Source organism: Balaenoptera ricei, chromosome 18 (assembly GCF_028023285.1).
Source record: "Balaenoptera ricei isolate mBalRic1 chromosome 18, mBalRic1.hap2, whole genome shotgun sequence".
Classification (NCBI taxonomy): Eukaryota; Metazoa; Chordata; class Mammalia; order Artiodactyla; family Balaenopteridae; genus Balaenoptera; species Balaenoptera ricei.
Genome location: NC_082656.1, coordinates 80,463,421 through 80,489,230, shown reverse-complemented (window position 1 = coordinate 80,489,230; position 25,810 = coordinate 80,463,421). Strand labels below are relative to the sequence as shown.

Sequence of the window (25,810 nt, the reverse complement as noted above, 5' to 3'; positions counted from 1 at the left end):
TAATTACATGACATAATATAAAATGACATGATATAAAAATGTAAAATGACATAATATAAAAATAATATTCACTGAGTGGTCACAGGTAAAATGTGAAATCACTGAGAAGCGAAGCTTGAGAGAACTCAATGTCGTTTTATTCTCCGTGAATGTCTTCCTTCATCCTGGTGAATGTGGAAAGGAGGAAATGTGAAGAGGAAAGTAGCTATACCTTCCCAATAACTGGGCTCTTATAAAACATGTAGTAGGCATTCTATAAGCATTCTACTAACTGGGTAGCTATACAAATAACTACTCGGTTGTGTTTTTAAATCAGTGGGTCTGGCCTCTCTCTGTGATCTGGTGGGATTTCCTTTTCAATCTGAAATAAAAATAATTATATTTCCTTACAAATTACATGTTAACAGTGACATCCGAACATATCTGAGCAGCAATACAGCTGTGCATTAATCAAAGTTACGCTTACTAACAATTGAAACTGAAAATCAATACATCCTGAAGAAAAATCACATTAATAACAACTAAGAACCTAATGGCTGTGGCTACTCTTTTCCAATCCCCACGACTAAACTGCGTGACCTCTTGTGTCCATGAACTTGAGTTATGCAGCTTTATGGGCTGGGTGAGGTAATTCAGCTACCACAAGAAGATATTTACGCCAGGATTTTATCATCATTTGCTTTAGATTAAATCATATCTGTGTAATGAGTAGGAGACAGCTCAGCGTCCTCTTCTTGGGAGGTTATGTCCATACCAAGTAACAGCTATACCTCAAACTGCTTTTATCCCTCAGATAGTTTTTTGTGTGTCCATTTCAAATGCAAGAAGCGCAAAATAACAAGAACATAATATAGTATTAGTCAGCCATAAAAAGGGTCATTTGTAGAGACGTGGATGGACCTAGAGACTGTCATACAGAGTGAAATAAGTCAGAAAGAGAAAAACAATTATCGTATATTAACTCATATATGTGGAATCTGAAAAAAATTGGTATAGAGGATCTCATTTACAAAGCAGAAATAGAGACACAAACGTAGAGAACAAGTGTATGGATACCAAGGGGGAAGCGGTGGTGGGATGAATTGGGAGATTCGGATTGACATACATACACTATTGATACTATGTATAAAATAGATAACTAATGAGAACCTACTGTATAGCACAGGGAACTCTACTCAGTGCTCTGTGGTGACCTAAGTGGGATGGAAAGCCAAAAAAGAGGGGATATATGTATACGTATAGCTGATTCACTTTGCTGTACAGTAGAAACTAACACAACATAGTAAAGCGACTATATTCCAATAAAAATTTTTTAAAATATATAGCACTGATGATGATTTTCATGTGCTCAGCCCCAATATGGGTGTCTAGTTTACTGTTTCCTGCACTATCATTTTATGTGGTTCCTTCTTCTTGTTGGTATATCCTGCATCTACCTGAAACTAATCAACAAATGTTTACTGAGAGCCTACTATGGTCCCATCCCTGTGTCTCTCATGACCAACATGGCATGGAGAACTGATTATACTGATGCTAGGCTTTGCGTGACCAACGTGGGCAAAATTGTCTAAGAGAGTCATCAGACACTAGGCCTGTGGCGGCCAGGGCGGAATCTAGACCAGCAGCTTAGGCACTCCCAGGGCTCTGGGACTGTCATTGTCAATTGCCTTGAGTGTCTTGTTTTGGGAAAGTTGACACTAGACTTAAAAGGTCAAAGTGTGATAGAGTCCATGCCATCCAGGGTCAATCATATATTCCATTCTCTGGGAAAAGAGCCAGAAATAAGATCTGGAAAAATGTGATCTCCTGTTAGATCTAGAGTTAACAGAGGATGGGGTTTATATGTACAGTAAAAATATTTTTGAAAAAAGATAGGAGAACGCTACAAATTTCTATGTACTCTTCCAATATTTACCATTAGGCAAATTTTTGTAGATAATAGTAAGATCACTACCCTATTATTAATATTAGCATGGTTCTAAAGTTTGAGACTATTAAGCCATCTTATAGTTTGTTAAATCTTCAATTTATTTTTGGCAAATAAGATCAATAAATATTAAGCAATGATACTTAATTCCAATGAAATAAGAAATAGAGCAAATCTCCCATTCTGTCTTAAACGGGAGGTTTATCGGGTAATTATACTCCTAGAAGTGCATGAAATAAGAAATCTCAGGTGTGAAGTGCTTTCAGGTTAGTAGAGGTACAAAAACAAGAAGAATAAGTATATTTATGTTATTCAGATGAATTAATACCGTCAACATTTTTACATTATTTTGTTACTTATGCAAGACTTTTCTCTTTGTTATTTAGAATTCTTATTTTTAATATACCAAAAGTAACTTACAGGTAGTAACATTGTTGTCAAGTTTTAAAAACCAGAAAATTAATGTAGTACCCACTTTTTAAAAGAGTGGTAACAAGGATTCTAGAAAATTTCAAAAAGATATTTATTAAAAAATAAGTAACATTAAGATTTTCAAAGTTTTAAATTAGGTTGACAATGTTAGTCTCTATTGCTTACAGTATAAATATCTGCACAGAAAAAAATACTCTTACCATTTAAAAATACCCTAATGAACAAGCATGTATTTGGTATGGTGAGAAACTAGTTAAATAACAGAAAAAATGTATTTTAAAGTAAGTGACACTGCAGGAATCACTGCCCGGGAAATTGAAAGCCCAAAGAGCACATTGCAATGAAGTCCCTATGAACTTAACTGCTCTCTGACAGATGCTGGTAACGCAGCGGTGCCCAGGAGTTTGTGAATCATGCTTGAACTGGGTTGGGTTTCACAGAGCATCTCAGGAGAGGCTGACTCATTCTGTAGCCGTGTCCGTGATGGGTCAGCAACTTCAATACGATGGGAGGAAGACAGCAACTGCTCAGCGATCCAGCATGCTCATAACCTACCTGAAGCCTTCTCCTCGTTGCAGTTCAATAGGTGTGGATTTGCCTGATGCATCAAAAGAAGTCTCACCAGGTTTGCCTGAAACATTAAAGGTAATTGAAATAGGAAAGATTATGCTGGATACTTAAGATTCATCAGTAAATAATCCACAGTTGTTACCTCCAGGGGCACTAGTGGAATGAGAATGCATTAGCATAACCTACTATGCTAAATGTTTCTTACTCTCTCCATTTCCTGTTTTTGTTTTTGTTTTTTTTTAAAAAATGACATTCAAACTGTTTCATCAATTAATACATTCAAATAAAAAATTACTCATCAAATGTGGGTTAAATCGTTGAGGTTTGAAAAGGTTCACTTAACGCCTTTCACGTTTACTTTAGGGCACCTAATGGGAGGAATCACATGTTACAGTGTGTTTTGTTTTAATTTAACAATTCATGAAAGTCACACCTCTTGTTACTGTCCGTCCATTACAGCATCATGGACAATATGAACCTAAGGTCCAATGGACAATTAGAAAAACTTCATCTCAAGTTGTAAGAATAAAGCAGCTTGATGAGAGATTAATATATTTTTTAAAGTTTATTATAAAATACATCCTACATACAAAGCGTATGTATAAGGGATATGTACCGCTGAAAGAGCAAATAATGAAATAGAGTCCAGTGCACCCAAGTTTTTTAAATGTCATTCATAGTATGTTTGTGTGTTCTTTTCCCAAATTATCCCTGTTCCTACTTCCCAGAGTTGACCACTGTCATGAATTTTATGTTAACCATTACTATGTTTTCTTTGTAAGCTTAGACCTTACTTAAGAAGTATCCCTAATCAACACATCACTTTGGTTTCATCTATTTGTCTCATTTATAGAAATGAAATCCTGGTGTACGTATTCTTCTGTGCTTTGCTTTCATGAATTAACATTGCATTTTTGAGGTGATGGGTTTAACCAAGCTTCATCTGTTTGTTTGGTTGCACAGAACTGCATTGTACAAATACATCACAATTTATCCACCTGCCTCTCAGTGGACATTCAAGCCATTGCAACCATTTACCTATATTTACAAATAATGTTGCTATAAATATTCTAGTTTATATCTCTTAGTGTACACGTTCAAGAATTTCTTCAGGATAAATGTACTTAGGACAGAAATTGCTGGCATAAAGGTCTGGTCGTGTTCAAGTGATGAGATAGCTCCAATTTTTTTTTCAAAGAGTTCAAGTTTACACTCCCACTGCCAACCAGAGTTCCTGTTGTTCCACATTCTATTTAATAATTTTATGACCAGCTATTTACATATTGCTAGATTCACATCCTCCCTAACACTTGATACTGTCATTTAAAAAAATTGAGCTACTATACTGGGAAAGAAGTAGTAGCTCAGTATAGTTTAACTTGCATTTCCCTGATGACAATGATATTGAACTCCCCCTCGTGTGCTTTATTTCCATTCTTATATTTTCTTTTGTGAAATATCTATTCAAGATTTTTTTGCCCATTTATTACTGAAGTGTTTTTCTTTGAATTAATGATCTATATGCTCTAGATACATTTGTCAGATATATGTATTACCAATAATTCCTCCCATTCTATGGCTTGCCTATTCATCTTTTTAAAAATGTCTTTTGATGGATAGGATTTTTAAAATTTGTTTAACTTCTGTTTATGTATAACTTTCATATATACATATTTTTTTCTTTAGTTGTTAGCGCTTTTTAGGTTCAAATAACTCTTTGCCCACTCAAAGGCCATGACAATATCATAATACATTTCCCTCTAAAAACTTTATAATTTTAACTTTTACGTCTATGGTCCATCTCAAGTGAATTTTTGTAAATGGCACCTAAAGGCTTAAGGTTAATTTGGGTCCAGCATCCTTTGTTTCTCAGCAGTATTTGTTAATAAGACTATTTTTTCCTATTGAACTGCTTTTGAGGCAGTCTTGAAATAAGTAAAAAACTTATACTCTTGAAAAAAGTATCTAATTTTTTTTCAAGATAATTTTGTCTATACAGGTCCTCTGCATTTCCCTATAAACCTTAGAATGAATTTTCAATTTCTGTAAGAAAGGCTATAGTATTTTGACTGGGATTGCTTGAAGTAAATAGATGCTATATTAGCTTTATGTGGCTGCCATAAAAAATTGCCACAAACATAGTGGTTTAAACAATAAATAATAACAATCCTACACGTCTGCGGGTCAGAAGTCTGACACCGGCCTCCCTGGGTTAAAACCAGGGCGTTGGCAGCGCTGTTTCCTTCTGGCCCCCAGGGAGCATCTGTGTCCTGACTTTTCCAGCCTCCAGAGGCGCCCACATTCCCTGGCTAGGGGCCCCTTCTTCATCTCCAGACCAGCAGCGTCCCACCTCTCTGACCATTCCCACTGTCGCATTTCCCGCCAACCCTCGGCCAGGAACGGGTCTCTGCTCTTAGGGGCTCAGTGATTACAGTGGGCCCACCTGGAGATCCAGGAAACCCTTCCCATGTCGAGATCTTTAACTTATCCACAGCTGCAAAGCTCTTCTGCCTTGTCAGGTAACATATTGACAGGTTCCGGCGATCAGGGTGTGGACAGCTTTGGGGGCCACTATTCTGCCTTCCACGGGTACTATTCTCAGCAAAACCCACTGGGGTCCCGGGGTGGGAGGGAAATAAGACGGCATCTAGGGGATAAGACAACGTCTAACCTCTTCTTCTGTGCTTCGTCTAGCGTCACGGGCTCACAGGGAGCCACGGGCAGAAGCCTCGCACCCAGCCCTTCAGACCAGAGCTCCTGGTGCCAAAGGGCTGCACTCAGGACACCTCAGCTCGAGGGCCGTGCGCAGAAGCATCGCCCACCACACCTCGTCCACGACGGCGGTGGCGGGCCGTGTGCAGAAATGTGCACCGGGCCCTGGAGCTGCGAGCAGCGAAGGCACCTGCGCTACCCGCCCCCGCACAGAACTCCAACCCCTCCCACCGAGAGACCCCTACAACCAGCCACACCCACACCCACACCTCTCCGGTCTCCGATCAAAGAATAAAGCTTCCCCACAGAGGACCAGATTCCATATCCTGTAATAAACCACAACGGAAAAGAATATGAAAAAGAATACATAGATACACAACTGAATCACCTTGCTGTACAGCAGAAATTAACACAACACTGTAAATCAGCTGTACCTCAATAAAATTTTTAAAACAGAATAAAGCTTCCCTTTGCTGCTGAACCCAACTCGGTCCTGTTCTATTGGTGTCAGCAAGCCGGGCAGGAGGACCCTTGCTGGGGCCCAAGTTGAAAGGGTCGGTAACAAGATCTTAATGATAGCCACTCTCTCAACACATGAATATGGCTTTACCACCTCATCTATTTAGGTCTTCTTTACTTTTTCATTATATTGTTTATATTTATATAATATTGTTGTGTAGTTTCCAGTGTAGAAATCTTACATACCTTATGTAAAAAATACCCCTGTATATTTTATGTTTTCAGTGCTATTTTTCTTTTTAATTTTGGAGATTCCTTTGGAATTTTTATTCTTTCTCTTTTCCTAAGTTTGTCTTTCCATTTCTTGGTTTATTATATTGATTAGACGGGCTTTTCTGATCTGTGGCTTTGTTGCTTCTGTGACATTTGCCAGTCATTCTCCATCCATGCAAGCACTCTGCTCAGACATTCCAAAGTATCTCCCCGCCCATCAATTATTGCTCTTGTTAGTGTTCTCACTATAAAATTAGATTTTAAATAGTCTGCGCCATTGCTAGCTTTCCCACAAGTCCACTGCAAATCAGTGTTTGGTTTGACAGAACATAAAATATATCAATAACACTTAAATCATGTTACAGCAGACTGCTTATATTTAGGGTTTATTTTTATTTCCAAATATATACAGTTTACTAAAGACATAGATGTTCTCTTGAAATCTGAAAGACAAAATATATAGAGCAGGGTCCCAGGACATCAAAATGGGTATAGAAAAGAGTTTTGTTTTGTATCAAAAAGTTGAGAGATTTGCTTGCTTTTCAACCATAGGAAAGGAAGGGGAGAAGGGAGGAAAGGATGGAGGGAGGGAAGAAGGAAAAGAAAAACGCAGGAGGGAGGGAGGGAAAAAGCAAGGAAAGGAAGGATGAAGGGAAGAAGAAAAGCAGAAAGAAAAGAAAAAATGCAAAGCCAAGAATTATATAAGATTGCCCTTGTTTTTCACAATTTTGAAAAAAACAGCAGTACCTAAAAGCTTTCATTTTCTGACAAAAATGTCCGACTGTAGGAGAATCTAACAGTTACTTTGCATTTCTAAATTCAATTCACTCTTTACAGAACTCCAAAGAGAAACTTGGGCAAATCTCTCTACCAATCACCTCTCTCCACAGCTTCCCCTGTAACTGCAGGAAGCATTTAAGTGGTCAAAGCAAATGGTTTCCTACATGAAAATCTATGACCACAAAAGTACTTCCATTTTATTTCAGGCCTGTAAAACAAACATTCATGTGTGGAATGAAGAAGAGTCTCTCACTTGGGGAATTCCATTTTTCTTAAAGTCAGTATTTCCCACGTGCTTCCAGATAGAGATCAGTGAGGCATGTCCCAGAACTAAATTAAGCAGGGCAGTACTGATTTCAATTTCAGAGTAGTCTGCAACATTTGTTTTAACCTCAGGTAAGATCTTTAGGTAAATTACTTCAATGTGAGTAGGGAAAGTGTGAACCCAACAAAGATTCATCTCCACTATTACAAGAACTTTAGAATCACCAAAACTATCAGAGGGTAAGGTGACTGACATTCTGTCTCTGTGTGTGTGTGTGTGTCTGTGTGTCTGTGTGTGTGTGTGTGTATGTGTGTGTGTGTGTGTGTGTGTCATTCGGTGTCTCTGTGTGTGTCAAAGGAGGCCCTGCGTGGCTGATAGAAAATATATTTAAGCTGAAATTTAAACTCACACAAGTTACTGGCTATGGACTTTGCTCATTCTTTGGACAATTGTATTTCGGTTTGGATAAATTCAGCAAAATTAATTCCTTGATGGTCATTTAAATTACTTCTTTAAAAAGTAAAAAAAGAAAAATTGAGCATTCAGAGATAGTGGAATTCCTAGTTGAGAAGCTAAAAGAGATTGTTTCACTTAATAAAGAGAAATTATGTTAAAGGTCTTTGGGAATTCAGAATTTGCATATCCTACACTCATTGGTTCATACTCTACATCATAATAGGTAAATGCCTCTAACTCAGAGCCATCTGAAAAATTTCAGATCTAAAATATAAAAAGATTCCTCTGATGAACTCTTTAGACTATTAAAGATGGTGCTGCCCATCCTGTTTTGGCCTTCAATCAACTCCCCCTCCACCGTGCGTGATCTCTTTGAGTCATCTATCACAAATCTCTATGCCCAGCCCTCCCCAACGCCCTGCTCATGCCCAGGTACTCCTGGATATCTCCTTGAGGATTTCTCCTGTTGGCCCACCAGTCTCGAGGTGTGTGCTCACCCACCGTCTCTTCACACATGTGTTCAGTGATGCACTGAGACAGACAAGCATCTGCTAAACCAGGACATTCGCTGAGTAGTAACTGAGTGCTCTGTGCCAGCCCCGTGCAGATAAAGGAATAGACATTGTACCTGCACTCAGTTCTCACAAACTAGAGGGTCAATACGAACAAATATAAGAGATAATTCCAGCATGTGATAAGTGATGTGGTTTGGGGGATACAGGTGCTACGTAGGGTGCATGACGGGGGCGTCACACTGGGATCCAGGAAGGTAGAAAAGACAGCCAGTGAACTGACATCTCAGGGTAATCCTGCAGGGCAGGGAAGATTTAACCACTCAACAATTTCAAGAAAAGCAAAGAACATGAAAAGGATGTACATGGTGGCATATTCCAGAAATCGAAAGAAGTTCAGTATAGCCATATCCTCCAACCTGGTGGAGGGAGTAGGAGAAAAACAGCGGTAGAATTCAGCAGAATTCCTGGCCCATGGGGACTCATGTGTGATCGAGTAGGTATTTTATATCAGCAGCAATGGAAAGGATGGTGGATCGAATAGTTCTATTATATTTGCATTTAGAAAGCTCGCTGTAGCCACATTGTTGAGAATGGAGTGGGGGAGGGGGAGAGGACTCCATTAGGAGGCTGATGGGCTGACCCAGAGGCAGAGGTGCTGAGACACTGGGTGAAGGCAGAGGCAGTGAGGATGCACAGGTTAATCGGTTGAGGTTATAACTCATACAGCTCAAAGCTATTCACTAGGGAGGAGTTTGTGGGCTCAGTGGCTTCTTAGTTATGGGAGAGGCAGGAAAACGATAATGCCCAGGTTTGTGATGAGTAAACGGTGACACACAGAAGGGACAACAGACTGGGGAAAAGAAGAGATAAGATAATTCCCTTTGTACACAAGTTGGGTTTGAGGGCAGACTGATAGAGATTACCCACCAGGCAGCGGTCCTCATGGGCCGGGAACTTGAGAGAAAAACAAGAAAGGGCTCTGGGGGCCGTGATCATGTAGGGCATTTGCAGTTGCAGGTGTGAGATTCCCTAAAGACGTGTAAACATTGAGAAGAGAGGGAACCTAGGATCCAGCACTGAGTTTATCAATATTTGATGCTCAGCGGAGTACCAGAGAGTGTTTTTTTGTTTTTTTCAATGGAAATAGACATATCTAAAGAATAAAAACTCTGAATATATCTCAATTCTTAGGTACTTGGGTAAAATGTATTTAAGAATACAAATGACTCCTTTGAACATCAAGATATGCGGGTTGTGTGATTCAAGATACTTTTGAAGGGAAGGAGATTTAGATTTTAGCATTTGTACAATTATTTTTTATCTTTTGTTGTAGCATCGCCAATCCTATTATAAACACTAAAAATATGTACAAGGCTAGAATCGAATTTTATTTTATGTACAACTCATAAAAAATTGTAAAATCAAAGGACTTACTGCTCACATAACTTATTCAGTTCCTAGTTTTAAACGAGAACAGGCATCTCTTTTTTTCTCACTGGAGAAGTTAATATATTTATAAAGGCAAGTTTTAAAACATGCATGCATGTCAGTTATAAATCCCAGTATACATGTCAATTATAAATACTGTTATAAATTATGGACTGCCTTCTCCAAAAGGCATTTATACTTGTAAGATATTTATAAGAAACTGAAGTTGCGATGAAGGTCTGTAAAAATGCCATTAGTCTCTCTAAAATGTTAGCATTTCTGAAGTTTTTTTCCCTGAACTGAGGTGTATTTATTTACAGTAAATTTCTTTAGAGAATTATAAATCTCCCATGCCTATAAATTGATATCCAAATAATACCTCTTTCTAAAATATCATTTCCAAAATGAATATGAAACGGTATTTTTATGGGTGAACAATTTTTAAAAACAATTCAAGACATCGTATGGTATTTTCTTGACAAAATAATCAAGATACAGTTTACTCAAAATCCTCTATTAACAGAAATCTCTCATTGTTTTTTGAGTCTAAATCGAGGAAGAGTATTCTGGTTTTGGTGTCATGTATTCTAATGGAAAAGCCCCACTCTACCTTTCAGTGTTAAAGCTTTGCTTCTAGTTCTTGGCTGATGGATTTGTCCATTCAAGCCCTTCAGCTGCTCTGCTGGACACCGAGAAAGCATGCTGGGCAACACAGGTAAAGTCTCTGCTGTGTTGGAGCTTACGTTCTGGTGGAGACCCCATTTGAGTAGGTTTAGTGGAGCAAAATAGAAAAGACATATGATCTTCAGACCCTCTCCTTGGCACTAAAATGTTGAAGGATTTAGAAAATACTCAATTAATGGCAAGTCATTTTCTAGAGAAGCAGAGGGTAAAGGTGAGATTGTTTTTTAAATCTGCCTTATCTGTACACTATCAATGGCCGTTTCTGGAAAACTGTGTGTTGGACATCTGTCTCTGTGAATCTAGCAGCTGGATCAATTGACCTGGACACATGGGCACAGATGGTCTGATGCATTTGCCTTCATCATTCTCACCAATCTTCCAAGCTATGTAAAAATCCTCTTTTAACAGAAGTTGATGGTTCTCAGTGATTGAAGACCCTGGGGCCAGGCTCTAGGGAGGAAGAATCAGCAAGGCTGGTTAGTCTCCTACAGCCAGCGAGGGGTGGCTGGTGCTAGAGCCAGTGCCGGGCCATGGAAATCCTCAGAGCAAAGCTGGTTGAATCCCCGAGATGCGCAGAATGACCTATGGTGTGTGTGTGTATGTGGGAGGAGTGTCTGGGAAATAGAAGACAAAATTGGAACCCCCCCAAAATATGTTTTTTAAAAGTTGGGGTCAGATATTGTGCAGCTGGTTTTGAAAAGAATGCAGCAATTGGAAAGTGTTTCTTCATTAATTTACCATTAATCATTAATAAATAGTAAGTGTTGGGAATGTAGCTGGTACCCCGGGAATACGGTAATAAAAACATTCACCTTAATTACTCCGCATTTTGCAAAGTAAGTGCAGCTTTTGAATCATATTTCCCATGTAAGTTCATGACTATGTTTCTCTAGGCTGAAAACATAGTTTCAGAAAACCCAAAGTTTGGGAAATTTTTGGAATGTGACAGGTAATGGGGTGGAATACCGATATCCTCTCAGCCTCTACCTTATCCATCAGTGATTCTTCTATCTTATGACTTTTGTGTGACAAAAAGTTCCAGGAAGCTTTATGAAGGAAGTAGCAGTTGTACTGGGCTTATGTGCCTTACATCAAGTTTTACAGGTCTTTCATAAATAAGTATTTTTTGTAAACAGAAGCAGTTGTTTAAAAACACACCAGCTTTGACTGATTTCTTACTGGTCCTCTCTGCTAATTATAATAAACCCTGGAAATAACAAGCAACCCAAGAAGAACTCTGAAAAGTCCAAGGAGAAAAGTGAGTCAGGACCCACAGAAGGGAGAAATCACGGACGGGCAGGGTAGCCTATGTCCTCACACCCAACAGAAGAAGGCAACCCTGGACCCAGTGTTTCCCAGTCCAACCCAGCGACAGAAGGGGGCCCAGGTAGAGGCACCCCTCCCTCTTTTAAACCATGTCTCCCTGACAATATCAGGTGAATACAGCACCATGACCCTGCTAACACTGTCAGAGCAGACACTCTTTTTCCACTGAGACTGAGATGCCCCTCCCCAAAGAGAGACAAGGGTGGCTGGGGAGGGGATGGCACCTGCAAGTGGGGGGTGGGGCATACTCCAGAGGCCTCCAGCCCTGAAAGTCTTTTGTCCCCGTGGAGATTCTCCTACCCCACCCAGAGACGTGGGGCAGCCTGGCCCGAGGAAACGCCTTCTACCCCTTTTGGGACACCAGAAGAAACCAGTAGGAACTCCAGGGGCACCAGATAAACCAATCATACCAAAATAATACCTAGAAGGGTCTGAAAATTAAACTGTCATTGGATCCACCTCCCACTCAGGTAGACTGGAACCTGAACGCTAAACCTAAGCAGGGTGACTGCCTGCTAAAATAGAAGGTATATATAGCACCAAGATTCTCCTAGCAAAATAGCCAAAATGTCCAAGAAGCAATTAAAAATCACTTATCATGGTCATACCAAAATCAGAAAATCATAATTTGACTAGGACAATTAACTTACACCAAAAGCAGGATGAATCATGCTGGAATTATTTGATGATGATTTTAAAGCAGCCATCATAAGAATGCTTTAACAAGCAATTACAAATTCTCTTGAAACAAAGGATAAAATAGAACACCTCATCAAAGACACAGAAGTTATAAGACAGAACCAAATGGAAATCACAGAACTGAAAAATACAACAGCAAATAAAATGCATCAACTCATACCAAATATTTCATTTGACCTGCAGTTAAATAAAACAAAAACCATATACTGGGTCCTGAAAAAAACCATTTAAATGTCTGGTAACAGAAAGTGACATATTTAGTCCAAGGTATGTTTTTTAAAAATTTTTGTTAAATCTAGTCCTATTTCCCCTGAGTTGATTCTCTTATGAAAGTGGTTAAAGGGAAACAATTAGCTCCTCTTTGCAATGATACCTGGTCCAAAATCTAAAAGCCCAATCAGTCAAAGTGAAAAATTGGGTAAAATGATTCATTCAAGTTTGGTAGTGTTCTGCTACATTTTACCACTTTCAGATTTAGCTCCTTCCAGAAGCAATCTCTGACTACAATGGGCACATTTTGATAATTTACTGATTACCACCTCGTCAGCACAGGCCAATAAGTTGTGTTCAAGGAAAGAGTACTACTTGCTTATATGTTCACTTCTTTATTTTTTACGAATGACAAAACTTCTCACCCAGTGTATCCCGGGCTGCTGCTGTGCTAGCATGGATTACTAATGTCCTGATGGTATACTTTTGATGCCCCGATACTCCTGTGATCCTAGTGAGACCTGGGAAACCTGGACTCCTGAGGCCAATGATTTCAGCTACATCCAGCCTTACCTCATTAACCCAACCATTCACTTATGCACACACTCACTTGCTAGAAGCACAGATTTGGAGTTGTTAGTAGCCTGATAAACATATTTACTGAATGAATGAATCTTTTTTCTACAGGAAATGTCATCAAAGCAAACAATGTTCTTATTAGTTTGGAAGACCTTCCCAAGCAATATGTTTTTCCTAAGATGCTTGAGATGCAAATGCTTTCAATTTATTCAACAACTGTATGACTCAAATTGTATGATAGATATTTTGCACACTGGTTAGTATCTAAGGGATTTAACTTACTATAAATTCTGTGAGTGAGATTGTTACCACAAGCTAATGTTTGGACATCAACAAGTTTAGCTTAAATCTCCATATATATGTAACCTGAGTTATATTTCCTACTATTACCACTAAGACTTTCTCTAACATAACATATTATGTATTTTTTGTAAATCAATTGTAATAATAATAAATTATTATGAATACTGCTGGATCACATTCACCCATATAAATTATTTAGAAGTTAAAGTTTGCTTCTTCTTCATGGTTTATTAGTATCTAGTGAGAAATTAGTTTGTGCAATAGTAACTCAAGATATATTAGCTACAGCCAAGCATCAATTCAGAGAAAGAACTCTGCTACCCATCCTTCATTCATTAAAATGAAATATAATTTATAGAGAAAAATAAAATATAAAATGTAATTTTGCTTTACATCTACTAACTGTAGAAAACAAACACAATTACCCTAGACTCATGAAACTGTATGCTGATAAGAACTATATAATATTAAGAAAATAGTATTAAGTCCATTCTATAAAGAATGTTTATAAGTTTTGATTATTTCTCCAATGATTCTGACTGCAACATGCAGAGTTCTTAGGAATGTAGGTTATGAATGTGTCCTTCTAAAAGTAAATGTTTTCTTTCAACCACAAACATATTTGTTTAGTAAGACAATTCCATTAAAAGTCAAGTTACATGTTAGTACATAATCTGAAAACAAAACAAAATATGAAATGATGCATTGATCATAAAATAATTCTTTAAAAATAACCCAGAACATTATTTTACCTGGCCATACTTTGCTGCCAAGTGGAGTGGGGTCCAGTACTGATTATCTCCTACATTGAGGTCCCCGCCATGTTCCAGGAGAAGACATACCACTTCCTTGTAGCCACTCGCACATGCCATATGCAACTGCAACGAAGAGATATTTTGTCATTTAACTTAAAAAAGCAGGGACAGCAATGTAGTTTATTCAGTGGTTGAAAGACACCCATTTAATAAAGTATCGGATCTAAAACACAGAGACCTTTTAAAAAGAACACATATGTAATTTTATTTGGTACGAGTGGATGTCATCATTCTTTGAAAAAAGGGTTATGGGTTAATTATTTATTATTTTCCTTCTGACCCTGACAATGTGCACTTTTCCATGTAATTCCTATTTCCCTCTCCAGTGCTCCTTTCTACTATAATCTGAATACTTGTAAATACAAAATATAATATCTCAGTGATTTACCACTTCTTGCCCCAAAGTCACACATGTACTGACTAGCTCTAAAATTTCAGCCCTGTATTTGGTGTTACAGGAGGGGGACTCAGAGATATAAATGACCACAGGAAATGTGATCATTGCCACGGTTACATACATGTAAAAGGGGCAGGAGAACTAGAAAGGATGAATTAATGCCAACAAGCTCTAAAATGATTACGTAGCCATCATTTTAATATTCTCCCAGTTGAGCTTCTCAATGCAAACCGAAGCTTAGAAATGAAGCCTCAGGAACTACCATGATGAGATCAGGGTTTGGAGGAATTTTTCAAATTTTCCTATGGGGGAATTCCTGTTTCTTGGCAACAGGCTTTACTTCTAAGTAAATTATCATCACCCTCAATTTAAACTAGGTTATTAAGTAACTACATGGTGGAATTTGTAATCATAATAATTAAGAAGAGGAATCTATAAGGAAAGGAAAAAGAAGAACTAATTTAAAAGTAGTAAAAACAACAACTTCTAGGTTTTGTAGCATGGAATTTTGTAGCTCGATTCCTTGCCATTTTTATTACAAAGACAAGATTATAGTAAAGTCAAAAGGGCTTATTCAATATAAATTTTGATAAAATTCAGAAAAAAGTTTGCTTTTCTATCTTTGAACTTAATTATGCTCTTCAATCTACAGTGACATTTATATATTTATGTTTTGTATGTACTTTCAGCTACATTAGAACAACAAATAGATTCAATCTAACTTAAGGTATAAACATTAAGAGATTGACACACTTGGTTACACACAGAATTCACCTCGTTAACATTCCAGCAAACCCTCCCTAGAATGATATATCCACAGATATTTTAGAGAAATATGATTTTATATGCATATTTTCCTAAAGAACTCATCTTTCTCCTGCTTCTAAATTTATTTCATATTATTTGAATAATCAGTCAGTGACTGGCAAGTTACCCAGCTATATGCACTAACATCTGGATTTCAGATGTTCACTTGTAGCATAAGCCTGCATGAAGAATGGGTCCACTAGTTGGTTAGCGCCTGATACTAATGATGCAAAGTTCGTAGGATCAACCCCTTCGTGAGTAGATTTGTTTTCCATGTGGCAAAACTCCAGTTCCACCATTCAGAACTTAGCCCAACTCTCACCCAAGTCATCCCCTGAGCTGCTCACGAGGTAAAGACTAAAAGGAAAACCGTCTTGGCTAACTTAGCAGAAAAGCAATACAAAGCAGGAGCTACCAGTGACATCTAGGGCAGCAGGCACATTTAATCCTCGGTCATCTCAGAATAAAAGCGAAACACCTAACTTTTTTTTAAAGTATGGTTGATTTACAATGTCGTGTTAGTTTCAGGTATACAGAAGTGATTCAGTTTTATTATATATATATATATTCTTTTTCAGATCCTTTTCCCTTATAGGTTATTACGAAATACTGAATATAGTTCCCTGTGCTATACAGTAGGTCCTTGTTGTCTATTTTATATATAGCGGTGTGTATATGTTAATCCAAAACTCCTAATTTATCCCTCCCCCTCTTTCTCCTTTTGGTAATCATAAGTTTGTTTTCTATGTCTATGGGTCTATTTCTGTTTTGTATATAAGTTCATTTGTATCATTTATCATATGGCATATGTCTGGAATCTAAAAAAAAGGCACCAACTTTGAGTCACTCCACTTCATCGCAAGAGATAACAGAATATTTAAAAATCATCCTAGTAACATATCAGGAGTTTAGAGCCATTACTTTGATTCTACTGGCAGTCAAGTTCTGTATCCTTAAGTCACTAGACCTATGGGTGGGTACCGTTTCTCATCATGGAAGTTCGACTTCAAGTTAAAAATTTTTAACTTAAAAATGTCTGTTTTCTGAAACGGAATTTATAGTCCTGCCTTGTCCTGACATGGCTGGAAGGTATCGGTGCCAAAATGTGTAAGTGTTGATCACGTGACATCTTAGAATACTCCTCTCCTGCTATGAGAACCACAGAGGCAGTGGTTGTTCCCGTAGAGAATTAGCAACAGCTTTTTGGAAGCACAGTCCTCACGGAAAGGTATCGCAAGCTGGAAATCACCTACCCAGTTACAACACAGAACAGGACGCTGAAGCGGTTTCACAAACATCCTGCATAAAAGTTCTAAATTACTGGGCTTCCCTGGTGGCGCAGTGGTTGAGAATCCGCCTGCCAATGCAGGGGACACGGGTTCAGGCCCTGGTCTGGGAAGATCCCACATGCCGCGGAGCAACCGGGCCCGTGAGCCACAACTACTGAGCCTGCGCGTCTGGAGCCTGTGCTCCGCAACAAGAGAGGCCGCGACAGTGAGAGGCCCGCGCACCGCGATGAAGAGTGGCCCCCGCTTGCCGCAACTAGAGAAAGCCCTCGCACAGAAACGAAGACCCAACACAGCCATAAATAAATAAACAAATAAATAAAATTAAAAAAAAAAAAAGTTCTAAATTACCTCTTCTCTTCAGAACAACCGATGGGACAGTCACCATCCCAATTTTGCAGCTGGAGAAGTTGTGGATTAGATCACTGAGGTAACTGACCCAGGGAAGCAGGGCCACCGTGGGCTGAAGCCACGTTCCTCTGCACGCCCAGAACTCACATTTTGAAATAGCAAAGGCGAGTGGACGTCCAAGTTGGCCGGGCTATAAGGATAACGCTGCAGTGTGAACGCTCCTAGCAAACCTTGCATTCACTCCACAATTTATTTGTGTAAACATGCAAATGCTCTTCCTGCAAACCTCCCCTGCCCCACATACCAATCCGGTATTATAATGTTCGTCTCCAGAACACGTGCACAATTTACACACTTGCTTGTTTCCCCTGGCACACCAGCGAGGTTGGCATGGCTGTGTGTGTGAAGCGTGGCTTATCGCCACCTTGCATACTAATGATGCGAAGTTCATAGGATCGACCCCTTTATGAATAGATTTGTTTCCATGTAGCAAAACTCCAGTTCCACCATTTAGAATGTAGCCCCACTCTCACCCGGTCATCTCCTCAGCTGCTTAAGAGGCAAAGACTTAAAGGAAAACTGTCTTGGCTTGCTTAGCAGCAAAGCTATCCAGATCAGGAGCTACCAGTGACGTCTAGGGCGGCCGGCACATTTAATCCCAGGTCATCTCAGAACAAAAGCCAAACACCTAACTTTGAGTCATTCCACTTCATCACAACAGAAGATTTTAAAATCATCCTAATAAAAAATCAGTGAGGCCTGACTTCATGCAAGTTGGAAGTTTTCATTATTATATATGTCCAGACACTCTAATCTCTAAATCGAGGCTATGCACGGTGACAGAAAGTAACCACAAAAGCTTTATTCCCTAGATGTGACCAGAAAACTGATGACACTGGCTAAGTCTTCTTCCAGAAGTAAGGATGAAGCAGTACTACCGAAATAAAAAAAAGGAAACAAAAATAAAATTGCTTGATATTTTGCACTTCATGGATAATTAATTATTTTCCAACAAACCAAGTAAATATGGCTCAAGGCCAGATGTGATATATCAAATTCTGTGACAAAACAGGAAAGAACCAGCTTCTTGATAACATATATACTAGTTATCAGTGTTTTCAAAGAGTATTTATGTACCTGAACTCAGGAACTCCTTTTCATATGCCCTGTAACGTGGCTTTTCTGGGGGGAACCGTATCCTTTTCTGAAGCTTTTGTTTTCTTTTAAGAAGAATATTAACATAAACTAAGAGATCTTTTTAAAAGAGCTATCTTGGTGGTGGGAGGGATAAATTAGGAGTTTGGGATTAACATATACACACTACTCTATACAAAACAGACAAACAACAAAGTTCTCCCGTGTAGCACAGGGAAGTATACTCAATATCTTGCAATAACCTATAGCAGAAAAGAATCTGAAAAATAATATATATATGGATAACTGAATCACTGTGCTGTACACCTGAAACTAATACAACATTGTAAATCAACTATACTCCAAAAAAATTTTTAATAAAAATTTTTAAAAAGAGTTACCTTATATTTGGTTATTTTATTGCATGTTCTAAAAAAGGAAGAAAAAGCAACATAAAAACCATCTTACTAGGAGTTGATCCTCCTTGAGTATTCTGTTGACAGTTTCATCTCTTTTGCACATACATTGTAACAGCGTGGGGCATTATGCCTAATTTTGAACCACAACTGACATTCCAACTCAGGATGTGGAAATCCGTCTGCGGCCAAGACTGTCTTCTTATCATTATCAGCAACAATAGTCAGGAACACACCATCCACATGCCCTTTACAGAAAGACAGCTCCAGGAGTGGCAGCTATTAACATAATCGACCAAAAGAATCAAAGAATCTGCCATTTGCCAAATGCTGTGATCCTCAGGGAAGGACTTCCTAGCCTCCTGTTCACTGTTACTTTCTTCGTATAAAGCTCAAAGATGATCACAACATCAATAATAAAACAAGATTTAGTTATTACAGAATAATTATATGCCACACTTGTGTTCTCTGTTCAATAAAAAAAGTGACCAGGAATGTCAAAATTGCAGATGGTTGAAAATGATAGCAATTTATTGCTGTGTATTGATTCTTTTAATAACTTATCTTCTGAGGTATGTAGGTCCTTTTATTGAGCGGGGATTGAAGCCCATGCGCTGTTTTTATTTAGCTGTGATTTCAAAAAAAACAACATGAAGTTGTCTTATCTTCTTCCAAACAGAGAAACACAGACTCCACTGGGTTTTTACTATGCGTTAGATGTGTTAATTAACATAGTTCCTGCCTTAAATGAGCTGTTAATTAAATAGCCCACTCTCGTCTGGATTTTGACCTCACTGTTCCACCAAAGCTGTCCCGATGAGAAGCCCGAGGACTCCAAGTTCCCAAGTCTGGCAGCTGAGTCTCCCTCTCGTCTACGTGACCTCTCAGCAGTGTTTATTTGACAGTTAATCATCCCTCCTCCTCCTCACGCTTTCTCTACTGGGCTCCCGGGACGTCTCATACTCTCGGTTTTCCTCCCACCTTGGGAGTTCCTCTTCCCATCTCATTTCTGGATCTTCCTCTTTTCCTGTGCTCCGTGGCTCAGTCCCCAATCCTCTTTCCTTCTGTATCAAATCAGTGACTTCATCCAGGGTCAAGGGCCTCAATAGCATGTACATGCCAAAGACCCCCAAACTGCTTCTCCAGTCCGGGCATCGCCCGAATTCCAGACTCCAATATCCAACCACAGACTTGGCATCTCCATGACGTTGGATAAGAGGCACTTTTAACTTCACATTTCCAGAATCCATCCTGATCTTCCCTGCTCTGAGCCGGGTCCTGAGCCTTCTCTATCTCATTCGGTGTCAACTCCATCATTCCAGTTGTTCAAACCAGAAACACGGGAGTCATTCTGAAGTCTTTTCTTCCTCTCTCATCACATTCCGGTCAGGAAGTCCCAATGGACCTTCTTTCAATGTAGACTGAAATGAGCCACTTCTCATCACTCCAGCATCTACCATCCTGGTCTGAGTCGCATCACCGCTCATTAGATTAAAGCAAAAGCCTCCTAACTGAACTCTCAGCTTCACCCTCATCCTCTGACAGTCCATCCTTATCACAGCAGTCAGAATGAGGGATCCTTTTAGAATAGGAGTAGGATCCCCTCTTCAGAACTCTTCAGTCTATTCCCATCTCACACAGCGTAACTGCCACAGTCCTCGCACAGGCCCACAAGATGCTGTGTGATCTGGTCCTGGTTACCCCTCCGCTCATCCACACTAGCCTCCGTGCTGTTTATCAATCACACCACACCTGGCCCTGCCTCAGGGCCTTTGCACTTACACTGTTTAGCCTGGAATGCTCCTCCTTCACGCCTACAGTGTGCGCAGACTTCTTTCAGGCCATCACTCGGAACTCTTCTTGAGAGTGAGACCTTACCTGTCTACCTATGCAAAATGTCAACTGTATACCCAGCATGCCCCGTCTTGTTTTACTATTTCTCATTTGCATTTATTATTAGCAATATGCTATATATTTAGCTCATTTATACTGTATATTACCTGTCTTCCCCCAATGAAATGTGAGCCCATGACAAAAGGACTTTTGTGGTTTTGTTCACTATGATTTTCTTCACAGGTCACGGTCAGTAAATAGTTCCTCAATAAACTGGTTGGAATGTTTTTCCATTTGAATGTGTTATTTTTCAATAAACTCTAAACATGCTTTGTTTTCTTTTCCTACAGCTTAGAGTTCCATTTTTGATAGTCTTCTGAAATTTACATCCCAAAGGCCAACATCAGTATCTAGGCAGACAATTCTATCGAGAAGTCTCAAGGCACTTATTTTGCATTTAATAAGTCTATAAAGCTATCAGATGTCACACAACTCATATCCATTTGGTTACGTTGCTTTCCTCATCTACCGTGCTCAACCTCACACCATATTTTCCCCATGGTAGAAACTGGACCACTTTCTAAAATTGGTTCCAACCACTTCTATGCACCCCATGCTTCAGAGCTCATAATCCCTTCTGCTGCCCTAGTTTACTTTCCTGAAACTTAATACATTTATTTATTTCCACAATCATTAATTTTAACCCCAGCATGCCCAGCCCAGGTAATTTTTATGGGTCAGTAGGACCAAACGTTCTTATTTTGATGATTACACATTGTGTTTACATTAAAATTAATCCAAATTTAATTGTTGCGTGTTTAATTTTCTGCAGCTGTGCCTGATAGCAAAAAAAAAGTAATGACAGGAGTTTGCTTGAATTTAGAAATTCATTCATCAGAGTAACTCAGTTTCTTTTGCTTAAAATTAAAATGAAAACATTCTCCTGTAAGTTCCATCTCAAAAATCACATTGACAAAATAATGGATAAAAATTACTCTAAATTTGTAGGAAAAACATGCATAGAAGGAAGGCTTAGAGAGAATATATCAACAGATAAACGTTGGGTGGTGGTATAAGTGATCTGCATTTTCCTCTTTGCATGTTTGTTTTGCAAAATTTCTGCAATAAATATGTATTACTTTTATAATCAGAAAAATAAAAAACATTATTTAGAAGTTAATTGTGTATAATTCTATGTCTTAGAAATCAACGTATGTTCTCAACTTAAGCAGTGTCTCCTAGTGAAGCGTGGTAACTTACCAGTGTTACGCCATCATTATTTTTCTCATTAACGTTTCCTCCACATGACAAGAAGTGTTTGACGTCTGTTAGCATACTCATTGGTCTCTGAAGCTTCATCTGCCGCAGTGATGTCAGATCCACTCCTAGCGGGGAAAAGAGCCTTTTTCAAACAGAATGTACACTGCTTCTCAGCTGCAGGGGGTAAAAATTTAATTTTATCTTATATTTTTCAACGTGTTCCTCTTTGAAGCGCCTCTTCCAATTTGAATTCTCACTCAAAGCATCCATAATTGTTTCTCTTGGCATGCAGTCTTATTTCCATCTAGAGTCTTGAATAATTTTCCTCTTATTATATCCCAAAATGTGATAGGATGCCTTAGCCATGGCAGGCTTTCAGTGGATTTCTGTTTTAGTATAAATCATCAGCAGAGACTGCCCAAAGTATTGTAAAGTACCTGCATTGAATTGAAATGAGTTGTAAAGACATACTTTTTTTTCCCTATGATTTTCCTCATTAAAATAGTTTCTCCTAAAAGCAATGCAGTGTCCTGGAATAGAAAAAGGATTTAGCGGGAAAACTGGAAAATTCTGAATAAAGGCTGTAGTTTACTTAATAGTATTGTACCAATGTTAACTTCTTAGTTTGGATGAATACACCACGGCTGTGTACATTTTTAATGTTAGGGGAATCTGGATGAAGGGTATCTGGGACCTCTCTGTACTATTTTTGCAACTTTCCTTCAAAATATTTTTTAAAGGATGCTCCAAATGATCGTTTCATGACTATTAATGTTAATAAGGAGAAATAAACTAAAATTGAGTGAAGACTGATAGCCTGGCTTCAATGAGGTGGGTGATTTATGCAGAGAAGACTCAGTTCAGCTCACCTGTTTATACCTCTATCCAGTATATATTTTAACCTGAGCTTTCATGGTGGTGTAATCTCCACGGTAGCGTATATCTCTGCATTTCTGCATCCCCTGTTCCTAACGTTGGTTCCTGGGCATAATAGGTGTTTACTAAGGGGAAATAATCCACCTCATTCCAAGTGAAAGTAATGATAACAGTCATAGTGATATTCATGCTGCTGATGAAGATGATTCTGCTGCTGCTGCTGAGATGACATCTGTACCTCAGCCAGTGTTTGCTATGAGCCAGCCGCACTTCTGAGCAATTTTTATCTCTTGTCTGATTGAGTCCTTGCCACAAACATGGAGAGAGAGCAGTGGGCTTGAGCGAAAAGGCTGGACTGATCCTCCTGGCTGTGCCAGGTCTGTGGCCGACCTCCCCAGGGTGCCTCTGGGAAAGTTACTTAGCCTGACTGTCTGTGTCCTCCGTCACTTAGATGATAATACATATCCCAAAGGGACAAAGCTATGGGTAACGTGTATAAGACCTGTCTGCGTGGCACAGCCCAGCATGGTGCCCATCGGCTGTCATGTCCCCCTAGAGCACACCACGCCTGCCTCCCTGCATCCCTTGTTCTCCGAGCCTGGATGAACTCCAGAGCAGAGATGGTCTGGAGTTCTAGTGCTGTGTCTTGCACTTACTATTTGTGCCAGTGGGGGCAGGTAACTTATCCTCTGCCTCAGTTTCTTCATCTGCAAAAGGGGCTGACAGTTTATTTCACCAGTTGTCATGAGAATGAGTCAAAACACATACAGCATATAAAACAGTATTTAGCTTGCAGGAAGCACTCAATGAAAGGGACGTGTCATTTCATCATCAGTCAGCCTTCTGGTACATGGATCACCTGCCACGCATTTAGGAGCGTTTTTCTTTACGATAAGGAGGCAGGGAGAAACCAAACAAAATAAAGCCAAATGCAATATTTGAATAGTGTAGCTTGTTTCAAACACTCAGTTCAAAGCAAACCCATTTTAGTAGAAACATGAATGAGAAACACGAGAAGCCACACCTCAGCTTCCTAATCATCAGAAGCCATTTCAGAAGAACTAACAGATTTCCCTAACAGGCACATTGGAGGTTTCTAAACAACCAGCTAAAACTGTCACTCCATTCCTATTTTTAGGATTATGGAATTTGACATGTGAGTAATATCTGGAAAACACTATTTCTCAGATGTCAGTGTTCAATTTTGCATGCTGAAGTAGCAGAAAAACCTAATGGTTGCCCTACTCTAAGGCTATATTATTTTAACTTTTATAATATTGCATGTTTACTGAAGTGGTATGCATCTTGTAGGGAATTATTTAAACATGTAATTAAAATTGAGTGATTAAAAAAAGAATAGGGCTCAAAGATGAAAGACACAAATTGAAACAGAGATTAGCTGTCACTCATTTCAGACTCATGCACATTACAACATATTATGTGGAAACAATCTATTTCTGGTGACTGTTGTGAAGATATGAGGGGAATATTATGACATCGTACTCCATTATTTTAAAACTTTATTTTGAATCAAATATGATACCAATTAAGATGTGATTTTTAGATTTTTCCGACATGTTCAGGGAAAAAAAACCCACAGATCTATATTTGGTAAGACAATAGAATGGAAATTCCCTCACTTCTTGGTTAAATTTCTTAAGATGCTTCTGGAAAAAAACCAAACAAGATGACTATAGCCCATAAGAAATCTATTATTTTGTAGTGGATAACGGGCCAATCCTCTCTTTTTGAAAAGAAGTTCAGTTTTATTTTCATACTGTTTCTTGAAAAAATTAATACATGCCCTGCTTAGATTTATTATTTTGAAAGGAATTTAGTAATTTTTTGTTTAATTTAGGACATAAGAAACAAATCATTTACCTGAAATGCACAAGTTATTACATGTGATACTAATTACTACTGCCTGATTACATTTGATTATATCAATAAATGCTTGTGAAGAACCGAAACTACATTAACATCTCAAGTCAATCTGAACCTTATCTTAACCTTCCTTAACTGTCCGTCTCAAGGTAATATTGTTTTGTAACAATTCAGCTTTTCCTTTTCTCCATTATCCATCCTGTATTGGGGGTATTCTGTGCTGCTACCACAGATAATTTTATCATTATGCCATGACATGACCCATCCCATGGTTGTACCCTGGGGTTCCCTAAGCTCCGAGAATTGCATCTAATCTCAATTTCTGTCACTATGGTAAGCCTCCAAAGAGATCCAAGACTTGACGGAAGCAAAAAAGTTAAGCAGGCAAATAATGAAAGTTGTTCTAGCAAAGAGAAATAAACCAGTTTAAGCCAAAACGGTGTTGTAACCTCTACCAAATCCTTTCCCCCAACTCTGACCACAGGCTTAATGTGGGACTGTCCCAGGCAAATCGGGATCACTGTCACCCCAATAATGGGATGATTCTGAAGGGGTTGGTGCAGGAACAGAATTCTGAATGAACTTTGTTAAGCAGGAGAAACATTTGCAGACTGATGAATCTGGGAGTCTCTGAAAAATGCAGAGGGAGGATTAAGTCCGGAGTTAAGAAGACCAGTTTCCAAGGCTGTTCCAAAATAGAAAGACTGGGGTTTTAACTAAGGCAGTAATAGCGTGGCTGGTGAGATACGTGGACTTATTAGAAAGACGTCAAGGAAAGAGACTCTGTAAGATTTGGTGACAATTCGACGTGAGGGATTCAGGAGAAGAAAAGTGATGTTCAGATACTCAGATTTCTGGGTGTAAAGGTAAAGAGAATACAGAGAGAGTATGAAAGCACAACATGAAGGTCCATACTGGACACGTTATTTCAACTTGTCTGACATACAAGTCAAAGACACAAGACATGTAATGAAATTGCAGGTACAATGCAGAAGGTCTTGAAAGATATCTAAGCTGCAAGAGTAACCCTGGGGTCAGGTAGGTGCTAAGGACACTAGGAAGAGGGGAAGATGACCAGGGACAGTGTGTAGAGAGAAGATGCTCAAAGACAAAGCCTTGGGAACAACCAACAT

The 25,810-nt window shown here is 38.9% G+C and overlaps 1 protein-coding gene across 2 annotated transcripts in view; it reads right to left on the bottom strand.

The window, feature by feature from the left end:
• The window catches only part of MYO16 (myosin XVI), a 554,921-nt gene that overhangs the window by 298,435 nt on the left and 230,676 nt on the right, over nucleotides 1-25,810 (bottom strand). For both annotated transcript variants that reach the window (XM_059902572.1, XM_059902571.1), the window contains exons 6-8: nucleotides 21,918-22,042; nucleotides 14,371-14,496; nucleotides 2,915-2,990 (exon numbers count right to left, since the gene is read on the bottom strand). In XM_059902572.1, the coding sequence (XP_059758555.1) occupies nucleotides 2,915-2,990; nucleotides 14,371-14,496; nucleotides 21,918-22,042 (327 nt within the window). The remainder of the gene's footprint in view (nucleotides 1-2,914; nucleotides 2,991-14,370; nucleotides 14,497-21,917; nucleotides 22,043-25,810) is intronic.